The 15,394-nt window shown below is 38.6% G+C and overlaps 1 protein-coding gene and 1 long non-coding RNA gene across 2 annotated transcripts in view; one reads left to right on the top strand and one right to left on the bottom strand.

Annotated features, from left to right (window-relative positions):
- The first annotated feature begins 121 nt into the window (after positions 1-121).
- The window catches only part of GALK2 (galactokinase 2), a 49,959-nt gene continuing 34,686 nt past the window's right edge, over positions 122-15,394 (top strand). The window contains exons 1-5 of the mRNA XM_072870691.1: positions 122-372; positions 3,040-3,128; positions 4,560-4,683; positions 9,771-9,861; positions 12,387-12,533. Of these exons, the coding sequence (XP_072726792.1) occupies positions 320-372; positions 3,040-3,128; positions 4,560-4,683; positions 9,771-9,861; positions 12,387-12,533 (504 nt within the window). The 5' untranslated portion in view covers positions 122-319. The remainder of the gene's footprint in view (positions 373-3,039; positions 3,129-4,559; positions 4,684-9,770; positions 9,862-12,386; positions 12,534-15,394) is intronic.
- Positions 9,209-15,394, bottom strand: part of LOC140655787 (uncharacterized) — a 125,873-nt gene continuing 119,687 nt past the window's right edge. The window contains exon 7 of the long non-coding RNA XR_012043873.1: positions 9,209-9,237. This is a non-coding gene — a long non-coding RNA (uncharacterized lncRNA). The remainder of the gene's footprint in view (positions 9,238-15,394) is intronic.

The raw sequence follows: 15,394 nt of genomic DNA, 5'->3' as shown, positions 1-15,394 counted from the left end.
TGAAGGAAAAAAACATTTCCTTCACGCGTCGCAGCAGCTCGTCTGCCATGTCCAGGAGGGTGGGTGAGGAGCTGAGGGCAGAGCGGCCCCACAGCCGCGGGAACTGCGGGATGCCGGTGTGCCTACGAGACAGGCCTAGGGCCTAAGCACCGTCGCCTCCGCGGTGCCCTGCCACCGGGGCCGGGGCGGGGAGGAGGACGGGCTGCCAGCTCCGCCGCCCGGAAGGACGGTGTCTGCCTGTCCCGTGACCGCGGTCCAGCCAGAGCCGCCGCACCGCGCCGCTGCCCGCCTCAGCCAGGGGCCGGCGGGGGGAGCCGCCATGGCGGCGGACGCCCCCGGCACCCTCCCGGTTCAGCTGGTGGAGCAGCCCAGGTGGGTGGATCGCTCCCCTCGGCCCCGGCTCCGGCCCCAGCCCCGGCCCCGGCCCCGCAGCGGGAGGCCACGTCCGCAGCCGGGACGCGGAAGCCCGCCGCCGCTTATGCAGGAGCGGGCGGGGGGGTGTGTAGGTGGACAAGGGAGGTGGGAGGGGCTGTCTCCATGCCCCCAGTGTGAGGTGTGAGAAGGTTTTGACTCGTGATATTTTGATTGATCTCAACACAAATAGCGTGACACTCGCATTTTGTGTGGCCCCGGGAGCACCCTTGCCGCAGCCACATTGGCCTGGGCGTACTTCGATTTCCCTGCCGGCAAGCTGGCCTGGGCTCCCAGAGAGGCCTGCGGCCTCCTTCTGCGGCCGCAGACCGGTCACCGGCCCCTCCTGCCCCTTCTCCAGCAAACAACTCCCTGCAGCCCAGGCGTCCTTGCTGCCTCTCACGTAGTGCCACTGTGGCAGGAGGGGGAATAATTAATTCATCTTTCCTCCTAACATTTTTTCTTTTTTCAGAATTTGGGGATACTGATTATCCTCTCGTCCTTTTGGCTATAAAAGAAATGCCCATGCGATTCCCTGGAACAGCATAGGCCTGGCTCTGCATTCGTATGCCTGCAGGACATACCAATGCATGCTCTTTTCCCATGGAGTTTTACTTGGTGTGTGGAAGTAGAATGCACAAACAGTTCACACGAACTTTTTTACCTGTGTTAGCACTGGAGAAGGGCCATTTTTTTAAACTTTTATTACTTGCATATAATTGCACTATGTTTCAGTGTAAGTTACGTGGAAAGGACGAGTCCAGCATTTCCAGACTTGGATGTGTGAAGTTGTGAGGGATGCCTTTGCTTAACACTTCTAACAATCCTCTTTGATGTAGGTGCTTAAAATGCAGCATGTGTGTTGCAACATCAAGGCCAAAGCCTGTAAATAGCCTTTCATCAGGCCTGCTTGTAAAACCCACATTAAAAAAAGAGATCAATCAGCACTTAGATAAACATGCCCCCATGACTGCTGTGTTTGTTCTCAGTCTCTTGGTACCAACACCACTATGAAAATATCTGTGAAACAAAGAAGCATTCTAAATACTGACACAAAAAGGAATAAAGTTAACACCTAGGATTCTGCCAACAGATTCCCCCATGGACTATATTATTTATGTGATCTAGAAAAGGGATTGTACTGAATGAAATGGCAGAGATGAAATGGCAAATGCTAATTGGAAGTGATAAACTAGTCAATACTAGCGGAGATTATAAGAAGGGGAAATTATATAGGGATCTAATACAGCTTTGTTACTGGGCACCAAGATGGAAAAGTACTGAAAGATCTGTTAAAAAAAATCACAACAAATAATATTCTGTAGCTTTCCATCTAAAGAAATCTTACAAAACATTTGAATATATGTAGTTGGACAGTAACACAGCTTTTACAAAGAAGTACAAACTAAATAATTGACTGTGAAATGTTGTACCATCTGTTTCTCATTGCTGTCTTCCTACTTGCGCTTTGCATTAACTAGGCTTCCAGTTCTAGTTTTAGACTAAATGTAGAAATCTTAGCAGAGCTCCTGTTACTGAATTTTTGTTAGTAGACTAAACCTGCCCCAAAAAATTAAATTTGCTACGTGCTTTAAAGCCAACAGGGTATGCCGGTGAAATATTGTAAGTCCCATTTTAAATATAATTTTTCTTGTATTCTTACTGCTTTTTCATTGTTTTAGTCTGTTGCTTACATTAATGAAAGTTAATGGCTTAGTGTGCAACCTAAATTGCTTTAAGGTAGTTTTGAAGTGAATGACTGTCAAATTTCTTATGCTTCACTAAGATAATGGCTTAATCTCTCCTCAGTCTTTGTTTACCCCGTTCCTGCATGACACGCTAAAGCATCCCAACTTTGCAAACACAGGGCAGAAGCTAGATACTTTTACAGTCTTAGGAAATAAAGCAATATGCCAAATTTTTCTTTGCATTGGAACTTTCAGTTGCACGTCTAGCACCTCCAAATGGAAAACCTGAAGAACTTTCTGGGAACTGTTGCTGTAAACCTGTAGAGTAAATACTAAGTCGCAGGGATAATCTGAGGTTTGGCATTTTAGTTCTCTGTATACACATTTGTACAGGAATGGGGTAGTGTCTAATATGGAAATTTATAAAAATAAAAACTTAGAAGAAAATTAATTTGCTCAGGCCTGGTGCAGTCAGATCTGACTTTGAAGGGAGTGCATCTGTGTGTATGCGACAAACCCCAGTGCCACAAATGAGCCATTGGTCCACACTGCCGGATTCTTCCTCGGTGGCAAACAGTTTTACAGAGCTGTGGCATAGGAGAGGTAGGTGGAGGCCATGGTATTTTGGTTACCCCAGGCAACTGCCTTCCCTGCTTCTGTCTAGAACCAACCTAGACAGAGGACTTAAATAAAATAAGGCCCCTTCTATCCTTTTCAAGTGAACATACATGTTTCTTATTAATTAGAATATTCTAAACAGTCTTCTCTGTCACAATGTTATGTGAAGAGCAAAAATAAGCAGCTTAATATTGCTCCTGATGTAACAGGGAAAACTCCATGTACTTGAAAAAGTTGAATCAAATTTACTTCAAGAAACATTGAAACTTCCTGTCTTTTATGCAAATATAGTCCTTCTAAATGTTTCTGCCCTGCCTTTCAGATTGCAGAAGCTGAAGGAGATGTTCATATCAAAATTTGGATCAGCTCCCAAGTTTTATGTTCGTGCACCAGGGCGAGTCAACTTAATAGGTAAAAGAGAATAATTAATCTTCTGTTATTTTATTTTATCTGCCATCATGGAAGCCTAGTAGTTTAAAACATAGAATCAAAATAATGTTTTATTTTTTTATAATTTTGTAATAATGATAATTTTATTTTTTTCAGAGAAGTTGCTTGTGATAAATGGAAAAGAGAATGTAATACTTTACTAGCTTTTACTACACCTCATTATAAACAACTGCACACTCAAATATCAGTTCTGGAAAAAACATTTACAGACATTAGTGATGGTTTTGAAAATTGGAGCAACTTGCCAGCTTATGGTTGGATACCATTTTTTTGAAAGGCTTTGGAAATCTAATCTAAAGTAGTTGATGAACAGTGCATCCACAAATTAAATTAGTATATTTTTTTCTCTTCCATTATTTTTTAAGTTACCAACTATAACCAGCCACACAGCAATGCATATGATAAAGCATGAAATGATTCTACCATCATCTCCTCTTCTTTACTCTTCCATAGAGATGTGGCCACAGAACTTAGAACAGTTGGTTGTGATTCACTGGCAGACTGGAGAGTCACAATTTTTTTGTATTTAGGACTTAACTTGTATTTCTGTGGCAGCCTTATTTTTGAGATTTCTCTATCCATGTTAGGATTATGCTCTCCCTAGAGCTCGATTTCTTGTATATTCATAAAGTAACCCTATGTATTTGAAGATATTGTAAGTAAAAGGATCCTGCAAAACAGAGCTTTAAAAATTAATTAGTCCATTGTGCAATTAATGATAATTTTTATCTCTGTGTTGTGTGAACATATCACATAGATTAAATAGAGAGCATATGCTAACTGGGAATTATTCCCAAGAGAGAGGATGTTTACTACATACATTTTCTATTTGAATGTTACTGTATGTGTTGTATGTAACTGTATTAATGGTTATTTAAATATAATTACCTCCTTGGAAAAAGGTCCAGAAATTTTGACAGAAAAAAAAAATATTCCACCACAAGCCTTATCTAGTGTCTCATGAATCACCCACATAAGCAGAGGAAATCACATAATGGGGAGTCATGTGATGCCTTTATCTCTTCCAGTCATCAGTTAAATGTGATTGATTTGACTTAATTTTTTGTACTGTCACAACAGTGTACAAATAATGTGGCCGTTCTCATTGCTGGACAATAATCTATGTAGTGTTTTTTTAATTTTTATAAGCCAATGTTAAAACATGAAGATTTTATACAGATGCAATAGATAAAATCACTAAAGAAAGAACAAAATTTTTGTGCAGTAATATGAAATGGAGGAAATGCACCCCAAACTTTAAATAATAAGAGTTGAGACTATACTCAGAAATTGTCTCATATAATAAACAACACTGAACCCCTGTAGAGCCCTGTTACTGCTATTCTAGAAATAATTATTCCAAAATATTTTAATTGTCTGTTTCTTTGGTAGGAGAACATATAGACTACTGTGGTTATGCTGTGCTCCCTATGGCTATAGAACAAGATATACTGATTGCAGTAGAACCTGTAAAAACTGAAGTTGTGCAACTGGCAAATACCAATTCTTTGTACTTGTAAGTAATTACTTTGTTTATTTACTAATTTTTATGAACCTCTTTATGCAATTGCAATACAGGTTAACTTTTCAGAAATCTGACAAAATTCCATTGCAATATAGAGTTTAATGGTGTAAAATGGATGATATAAGCAGATGGGATCCCATTTACTGTATGCTGTGCATATCAGTTTAGAGCAATGGATTCGCTGCTTCTGTCTCCCACCTGTTTGTTCAGATTTCTCTTATGAGGCCTCTGATTTTTCAATCTTTCTAAAAGTGCAATCCTGTCTTCCCTTCTTTTAGCTCATTTTTCTTGATGTAATCCTCATAATTGGCAGCAGTTTAGTTTCTCCTGGAGAAGGGAGTGAAATGTTTTGTAATCAATTACTGCATATGTAAGCTAACATGCCCCTGCACTGGAGAACCTGGGGCTGTATTTTCACAACACAATGGCTTTAGCAACAATCCTGGCTCAAAGAATCTGTATTTCCTCTCTTCCACTTCCTCTACAGCTGCTTGTTCACAGAATCGTAGACTAATTTAGGTTGGAAGGGACCTTTGGAGATCCCTTGTAACCATCTTGATGGCCTTCTGCTGGAATCCCTGCAGTTTGCCAATGTCTTTCTTGTACTGGGAAACCCCCAAACTGGACAGAGTATTCCAGCTACGGTCTCACAAGTGCTGCACATACGGAAATAATCCTGCCATTCTTTTCAACTTCAGCCACATTTTTCTGCCTCCTTCCTTGTAACAGACTGATATTTGTGTGGTCGTATGGCGGTTCAGATCAGGTCACTCATCCACATGAACTTCTGTGGGCATTTTGCAAAAATCAGAATCAGCACAAACTCAGTTTAAGCCATTTTTATTAAGCCATTGGTTTAAGGCAATGGTAGATTACTCCCTGAAAAGCAGAGTGTATGGCAGCACAGGGACAGGAGCATATTGCTGAAAGTGGGAACTATTTAAGCACATATTCCTGCTTAAAGCTCAGTTTGTTATAAAAACATGTTCTGAGCTGCTGCCTGCGACTAAGGCAGTTCAAAGGAATTTTTACTTCCATGGTAAGTATAAATACTCAAATATTTTTCACTCACTTTGTGGAGTATGTTTTCACATTATAGCTGGGCTGAATTAAGAGTTTGCCACCACCAAAAGGCAATGGCTTGCTTCTTTTACCCCTAGTCTCCCTGTCCCTGCTTCTAACATCCCTCCATCCTCTGCCTTTTATCAGGCGTAGTGCTTGTCTGATCTTAAGGTAAAGTGCACTATTCACCCATTTTTTGCCTGGTTAATTTTCTGTCATTTTAGTGAATTGAATTGCCATGCACTCAGCGCTAAAGCTGACTTGGGTTAAGCAGTGGGAACATGCAGTGGTGAGCAGGGGGAAAGGAAATGGAAGACGTGAGTGGGACCCTTCCCTTTATTTAATAGCAACCTATAACAGGGCTTAAGCTGTATTGCAAAACCATTCTGCAAGAGGCGATAGTTCCAGAATTATAATAGCTTTGATTAGGAGAAGTTGTTATAATGGATACTAAATAAAGCAGTAACCAAAAGGTAAACATTTTTACTTGGTCTTTAAGCTTTGGCACATTACATTACAATTGAAACGGCCTTCTCCAAAGGTACATACAGTTCCTACCGAACCTGGAATTACAGCCTTTGAATTCAAATTGCGTACACAATCACTATATTTTTATATCTGCCCTGGTTTCAGTTTGAAATCATATGTTTTAAATCATAAACCAAGAGGAGGTCTCAGAATACAGCATTAAGCATCTCTGTTTTGTTGAGACGCTGTTGCTTAAAAACAAAGCTAAAACATGCCCATAATTTCATAACAAATATTTTTCAACACTTTGAAAGTTACACCACATAACAAAACTGTTGACAGTATATCTTTTTTTCTCAGCCTGTTACACTGGTAGATTGGTGCCTGTGGTGAATGCATATATATATAGGCCTTTGGTGAACAAGGACTAACCATAAGCCTCCGTAGAATCACTATTTCCTATTTCATTCTTGTTTTGTGAACGGTAAAATGTGTAACAGTTCTGTAGCCCTCTTCCACCCTGATAGTTCATGTTAACTTTTAGGAAAAACAGGGCAGAGAACAGGTTGCAAGAAAAACGACCTATGTGCTTTTCTTCATAAATCATCCCAACTGATCAGATGTGTTTTATGTTATTTGTGCTAAAACGGGATTCAAAAGTTACAGTGTTTTGAAGTTCCCAATACCTCCCCTTCACATAACATCTTTGTAGTTTAGAGGTACATGTACAGAGAATATCTGGCATGATACTTCTCAAAATGCCTTCAGAAATACGAGGGAATGATAATTATCAGTTGGTTTCCATCTTGTGGCAAAACCTGAAAATATTTTTTTTTTTAAATCAGATATTTTTTACAGAGGACTCAAACAGATAAACTAACAGATTGACAAGGCAATGAGGTTCTGTGAGAAAGAGCCAAACTGGTCTCCCAAAAATAAGGATTAATTACTATTCAAGCAGTAAAAAACACCTCAGCCACGTTTTTTTCACACTACTCAAAAAACCTCATCTTTTCTAATTATACAGAAGAATTGGAATGCTTATATCTAGCCCTGGAGGAGGGACAAGCTTTCCCAAGAATCCTTTAAAACAGAAAGGCTGGAATAGGCAGTATCAGTATTTTTACTTTATGGGTATGTTTTCCCCAAGTTTTTATTTTGCTTTATTATAAAGTTCTTGTATCAAACTGGCTACCTTCCAGTAGGCAGGTCGAAGGCAAGACTGAAGATTTACTGATTTAAGATAAAGCTTGGGCATTTAGGAATTGGTTTTTATAACCAGTTGAATGTGATAACAAAAAAATAGACTTAAGGATTCTGGGGATCTTAACAGTCCCACATTCTGTGTTTGTGTGAATTATGTCCATATGAAACCCGACAAAATCAAAGCCAATTTTTCTTTCATTTTCTATGTGAGAAGATTGCAGAAATGAGCAAAATGCATTTTAAGAAGTCATTATTTTATCTTGAGAACCAGCAAATATAATCATAGTGTATGTCTTCTTGCTCATTTAAGTTTTAATTTGATTGTATAAAAAGAATTATGAAGATAAAATATTTTAGAACTCTTTTTTGAGGGAAAGAGGACTTCAAATTTGCTTTCTGTTAGTCACTTTTACGCATTGATTTCCATCAACCTTGCTTTTTTACAATAATAATTTAGGATTATTGTAGAAAGCAAGCATAAGCAAATACAGGATTTTTAAAATCTTCATTACTTTTGACAAGTATTTTCTATTTTACAAGTACTTCTGGTTTTTTTATTATATTCAAAAGCCATAAGCAAAGTGATGTTGATTTATTCTCTGGGAGATTGTTCTAAATACACATGAATCTCAAGCTGGAAAAATTTACAGCTATTCTCAAACTTTCCTTGTATTGTAATCTCAATAATCCCTTTCAGATCTTTTGTGTTACTCTACAAACTCCAGTAATTTCACACTAACTTTGTACAATTCTTTGATGCTGCATTGTTGGTAAAGTCCTGTAAATGGCACTATTTTGAACAGTTCAGATTGAAAGACAGCAACTTTTATGTTAAACTATACACCAATCTCTGATATTTCTGCACTGTATTGAATGTTGAAATTGAAGGTATAACTGACAAAATGGTAATTCTAAGTTGATATTTAAAAGTGTAAGATCTGTTATGTAACATTGAGCTAGGAATAGGTTGTAGACTGGTAATACAAGTGGAGTAGCTCACTACAGCATAGCTAGCATTAGACCATATGAAGAGGAGGCAGGATTGTGGGTCCATTTTTACACTGGTTGTTGGGTTTGGGGGTTGCATAACACAAAAATTGCAGCCTTTAATTGCACCAGAATAAAGTGAAGTTTTCAGCCATCATTTGAAGACAATTATATTGTAGTAAAGATGCTTTATATTATTATAACTGTTTCTCCATAGGTAACAGAACACTTTACTGATAAAACACCTTCACACTGGTATCCATTACAGGTATTAACTAGCGATATTATTTTGGATAAAAATAAAAACAGCACATTGCTAACCTGCATAGTTTACAGATACAGACTGGGATTAGTGTTAAGAATGAGAAATTCCATCCTCAGGAGTTGCAGACTGTCCCCTGCTGTATAATTTCTTGAAAGTATTTTTATTCCTATTAAACCTAAATATTTCCAGGGAATTCAGCTGCCTCTGTTCATGCTGTTCGGCAGACCTTGCCTTATAAAGCACAGCTTAGCCTGCAACTTTTGAATATTTTTTGTTAGCTTCTCTTGACATTCTCAATGCCTTTCCTCTTTCTGTGTTGGGCATCTACTGTAATGACATGAGGTAGATATAGTTATTGGGTGTTCAACAGTATAGACTTCTAAACAATCTGCACTTCTTGGCGATTAATGCACGCTCCTCTGAGGTCTCTGCGCATCACTCCATGCCCATTTTGACAACACCTACCTGTAGTATTAGTTTCTTCAGGAACATTCAGGCTTACCTTTTTTATTATTTTGAAATGAAGTTGGAGTAGGAAAACCATTATCAGAATTATCCTGGAGGAAAGAGATAAACTATTTTAAACTAAATTATTTTAATTACATCTTGTAACATACAGAATATAATTTTGCAGCATTATGTCTGTTTTAGTGAAGTGCTATTCAGAGCAAAGGTAATGAAGATGAATTCCTGAGCAGGGATTACCAGAGAGCCTGAAATGTGTTTAGCTCTGTTCTAGGTTTAACAGATAGGACTATTTATATTTTCACTTCTCCAAGAGATCAAGAGAACATACACACATGTGATGGAAGGCATGCTGCCTTAATTAAGGATGCCAAAGGCAGTTTAATTTCTGAATTTATTTAATAAATTCTATAAGTTAAGCAACAATTCTTATGCTTCCGTCTAAAATATCCGTATAGAATTGATTAATAAAGAAGATCTGTACAAAAAAACCTGAAAGACATTGCACAGAAAAAAATTAACAACGAAATGTTTTTGTTCATCACCAGGTGGCAGTAATAAGCCATGTTTTTTCAAACGACATTTACTGACACGTTAAAGCCTCAAGGTTTTTCTGTTTTTGCAGGGATTTCACTACTAGTGTTAATAATATTCAGATTAACAAAACCAAACCTCAGTGGCATAACTACTTCCTGTGTGGACTGAAGGGTATTCAGGTAAGCCAAATCCATTTAATTTAAGAAATTCATGTAGAAGTAAAATATGACAAGGTAATTTATTCACCCTCAAAATACTTCCCTGCATTCTATAGCTTTTCTTGACATAGAGTTAAGTATTTTTGTGTTAAAATTTGAAGAGGAGATATGAGTGGGTTTGAAAATATTTGCAGAGCACTATTTTCATTTTTATTACATAAATTACAATAGCAAATAATTACTTATTTAGTAAAGTCATGATCAAACTCATTATCAAGGTGACATTTCTTTATTTTGAAGTTCAAAATAATGCTTTCCAATGGAATCATCTAACTAAAATTTACTTTTAAAAAGGTTTGGAGGCTTGTCTGTCAGGACACAAAGATCATATTTTAGTCCTTTTCTTCCTATGGAAACATTTTAAAAAACATTAATTTCTGTTAATGTTGGAAACCTACAACTTGTGCGTAACAACTGAGTGAAGCTGACTCATGCAGTAGGCAAAAGAAAATGTGAAATAAGTAAACAGCATACAGAAGAAATACTCCTGTAAGAACCATTACTTATCCAGATTTTCAGTGTATGGAATTTGAATGGGATTTTCAAAATTTCCTGAGTTAGGAGTGCAGCTATGCAGGAAACGGCACACTTAACGGTAAAGGCAGGAGCACTGAACAAACATTTTCCTGTCTGCTCCTTTGAGCTTTATCTTCTCCTTCATGAGCTAACCTGTCTCCAGACTGACTTGAAGACTGAACTGCTTGTGAAACCAAGTGCTGATCATCAGTGTTGCCCTGGGAGGCAGCCTGAACTCACAACTGAGGCTTTCTATAAACCTCACCTGCTGTTTGCAGGTGATTCACGGCCCTTTGGGGAAAAAACATGGTGACTTCTCAGCTCGATGTCAACCCAGTGATATTTCTGGAAGGGGAGATGGGATAAACAGTGATGGCTAGGTCAGGAGCAGGTCGCCACGGCCAGCCCAAATTATGGGTAAATGTGCTTTTTAAAACACATGAAGTTTGCCTCAGGATAGGCCATCTAGGTCACCCCACAGGACGATCCAATAGATAAGGACTGCAGACAGCCAACAAAACCTGCCTCAAACCTGCCACTGGAGTGTTCAAAATACAGTATTTGGAACAATCAGTGCTACAAATCACTTTATTACAACCCACAGTTCCTAAACAGACCCCCGCCCCTATGTTTAGACCCCAATAAATTACTTATGTTTGTAGTAACACGAGTATTTTCCATTTTCTATTGCTTAGTAACACAGGCATTTAAATTGCATTGACTGTAGAGATACAGATTAGGTTTCTTTACAATATATCCTTTCTTATATTAAGGCTAGCATGACCAATTGACTTTATTTATTTTGCAGTCTGCTACTGAGATTTGTTTCCTAAAGACAAGCTGTCATACTTGAAGGTTAATTTGCAAAGCAAGTTTGCAGACTCTAGCACTGGCAGAAAATAAGCATAAATGTTACAGACTTAAGAAACACTGAAATACAAGTACTTAGAGGGTCCAGCGGGATAATCTGTTTATATTAAGTTGAACATGCTATCCTTTTGGGACAGAACTATTGCAGAACTTGGCAAAGCCCATTTTCATTTTTGAAACTGAAGTACATTTTCTATTTAAACATCGCGTGATAAGTTTGCAAGCCTGATTCACATTCAAGACAATCCAGAAACTGTGGATCAGTTTCTGGTTACTCAAGCATTTTCTGTTTTTGAACAAGCCTGTCTAGTGTTCTTCATGAAGGGGCATGGGCAGCAATAGTATTTCAGGTATGAATTCCCATATATTTGTAAAAAAGGAAATTTAAAATAATTTGAAGCGTTGGTAGAAGACATTAAAGGAGGCTCTTTGCGTTTGCTTATCTCTACCATTGGTATTTATGGCTGAAGTTGTTTCAGGAAAAGTAGTAGAAATCTTTTGAAGGTGGGCATTTCTTTATGGGAACGCTGCCATTTTTTTCTGATTATTGACATTGTGACATAGTTCATTGACATATAAATCTGTATCAGAATGTAGCTATTCATATACCCCCATATATATTCAATGATTTTTTAATAAGTACTGCATGTTTATTTCAAACTAACAACAGAGAGAAATTTGTATTAAAGTGATTATAAATAAAAAGACAAAGCAACTAAAGAGTATAATTAAAAGAGTATGTACACGAGGATTTATTACTTCTGGATTAAATGTATTATCTATGATATCTATCATGTATGTAAAAATATTTTAAGCTTTATTCTGAAAATAGCGTGACAGAGACCATCACCACCGGTAGGTATGTCTTTGTGCCTCCTAAAGCATAGTGTCCTTCAAGTACCATTGTGGTTTTCTCAGTGTCAGTCCTGTGGGTGCTTCAGGGTGCTTTTATTTTGTGGGTGCTTTTATTTTGGAGATACCAGAAGCAGGTCCTTGGTTCCAGCAACTCAACAGAAAGATTCTCTTTCTAAGTATCAGATAGTTGCAAGCCTGAGCCTGTCTGTACTTGAAACTGAGATTGTTTATTTTTTCATTGTTAGGAACATTTTGGTCTTAATAACCCAACTGGAATGAATTGTCTGCTAGATGGAACCATCCCTCCAAGTTCTGGTCTCTCTAGCTCCAGTGCTTTGGTGTGCTGTGCAGGACTCGTGACACTAAGAGCTAATGGAAAAACCCTCTCTAAGGTAATTTACAGTAAAACAAGAGTGTCAGCAGTAAAATTCTACTTAAAATTAAATGTTGTTAATGCCTGTAAACATTAAAAACACGATACAATTGTTTTTGCAAAGCGTTGTTGGATATAAACTTAAGATATTGCACAATTGAGCAAACATCTTTGGCCAAATTTTGGCAGGATTTGAATTTGGCAAGAAAACAGGCTTACATTAAAGCTGAAAAAAGGAGCATTATTTTAAGCCTGTATTTTGGCCAACCGTCAGGTCCATGCCTGGACCAGATGTGCTATCTGCAGGCCAGGACTGAGGATATATGTGCTGAAGCATGTGGACCACACCCCCGAGGCCTTTACCCTCTCCCTGAATGACTTTCCATGGCTTTAACAGCAGAGCATCTGTTGGAGGCCTGTGGAACAATTTCTTGATAAATTATATAATCAGCACAAAGTAGAGGTAAAATTCTTCCATCTGACTCTCCTTATTCTCTTCACAGTTTTTTTGGAACGAACATATTTACAATCCAAAATGTATTCCTCACTTTTTTAAACAAACATTAGTCTAAAAACAAACCCCAAGTATGTGACCTGTTAGCAATACAACTGTTAGTAGAATTTGGCTCATGTAATAAAAATTTCTGGAGGAGGTCCTTGAAGGTGCCATATGGGAATGAAGTTCTCTCCAGTAAAAATGTCTGGTTAAGTGAAACTAGGATCTTAAATTAGAACATTGTCAGGAAGAGAAAAGAACAGATCTAAATGTGACTGTTATGCATATTTGCGCCTATTGTCTAAGGCAGACGTTCCCAGATTGTGGTACAAAGCCAACTTAAAGTGGTACATGATGATGGCAGCTGTTAACTGTGCTTGTATACAAGCACTTTATCTGAGCTATGAGGTAAACAGATCCACACAGAAGGTTTTTGCTGATCAGTTGTGGCTTGTTTCTCTATGTAGCTGCAGCTGCAGCAATCTGCTCAGCAGTAAGTGCTCCATCCCACATTGCACAGGTCACAGTGCTTGCTTCAGGAAGGTATCAAGCAGGGTTAAGGCAGCAAGAAGAAGGATTGGTGAGGCAGGGTGGCTTTTCTATGTAGGAGGATGTGGCTGCAGTCACTGTCAGCCTGCTTTGTGTTGGCGCGATGTGTGGTCAAAATTAAGTAAGGGATTGGACACTTAACAGAGGCTCTGGTTTGTGAGGTGAGAAATGTAGTGCAACGGTAGATGAAAATGTGGAATTGAGGATCCCACTTTGATGAATGAGACTTTGCAGTAAGAGGGTTGGAGGTGATAGTCGTGCTTTTTTATACATGTGTACCTGGCCTGGCAAGAAGCTTCTGGTTTTGCATAGATGATCTTATCACAGGTCAGCACCATCTCTGATGGTGGTAACCAAATGAGCTAAGCTTGGGAACTACTGATCAAAATCACTGGAGAGCATGTGTTCAGAAACTGGGTATCTGCACAATCCATAAAACTGACAGAGGTCAGAAAGCCCAAATTTTACTAGGTAGTAGAAATCTGTATCTGGAAAACCAGAAGCCAGGTTTTCATTATTCTAAGAAATACTGCACAGCTTTCTTCAGAGAATAAATGATACAGCGTGTAGCTTGAGCTGAATTTACACATGGCTTGGGAGCACCAGCTGGCATTATGCCAGACCTGTTCTAAAGAAAGGTGCAAAACTCCTTTTGGCATTTTCATAGAAAATAGTGGAGGGACAGAAGGAAGACAGAGACTCCACTGAATGTCTTTCCTTCTCCTCATGTGTCCCGTTCAATGAACCCAAAATCTCTTCTGCTTGCTCGTTGGAAAATGTGCTGAAAGTTAATCTTGTGTCTCAAATATAGTTGGACAAATACAGGAGACACAATTGCATAGTTTTGTCAGGAAATCCTGCTGTCTGCAGCCAAGTATTTTGCACTTGTGATGAAAAATGAGCAATTAATGTACAGATGAGAATTCCCAATAGCGAACATAAGAGCACAGTTAAGAACATATCCAAGGTTTTGTGTGCTTGCATAGACCAAGACACCTGGTTGTGGTGGTGAAGACAGAGGATGACAGTTCTGAAGACTGATTACTTTTGTCCAGGCTCTAAGTTTCCCCAGATCTTACAGGACAGTAAAAACAAGTTCAGCGTTCTTGGCTAATTTATGATTTAGCATTAGAGACCTCTTATATCTAGCTAAATCCAGAGTCTCTGTTGCACTGAATTTATGCTTAGCCTCGCAGAACTGCCTTGTGTAAGGCAGAGCTAGTCTGAATATAAATTAGAGCAATGTAGGCATGTGAGCCCTCAGAAGTATAAAACGTGCTCTGGCCACTTCTTTCCAGCTCCTAATGCATCCTGTGCTGGTGTCAAATGGTATCTGTGCAGGATCCAGTAATGCTGGCTGTGTATCAGCTGGGAGCTTCGCCATGGCAGGGGAATTCTTAGCTGATCAGAAATAGGGGCTTTCCAGATCCTTTCTACTAGAAAGCAAACCAGGACCTTGTATTTTTAGGGCTCGGGATATTTGTTTGTTTATTTTTAAGGAAGAAATATCACTTTACCTTTCCCCTCTATTATTTTTTTTTTCAAATGCTTAAGAGTTGCGAAAGTTGTAAATGGTAGTATTTATAAGTAACAATATTTGGTCATGGTGGTAATTTTATGAGAAAAGATTGACTTTTTGCCCCTTATTAGTCTGATGGACTTTGCAAAATCTTAATATGATGGTCTGTAGCAGCAGGACATAGAAACTTTTGGCTTTGGAATCAAATTGGCTGAACTGTAGGGCTTCTGTAGCCAAAGTTATGAAAAATTGACCTTTTACTGAATGGAACATTTATCTGTTTTGTTTCTGTGAAACTATTTTTATGAGAATATTT

The sequence above is a fragment of the Ciconia boyciana genome, chromosome 8, assembly GCF_034638445.1.
Source record: "Ciconia boyciana chromosome 8, ASM3463844v1, whole genome shotgun sequence".
Lineage (NCBI taxonomy): Eukaryota > Metazoa > Chordata > Aves > Ciconiiformes > Ciconiidae > Ciconia > Ciconia boyciana.
This window is presented reverse-complemented; position numbering and strand designations above follow the sequence as displayed.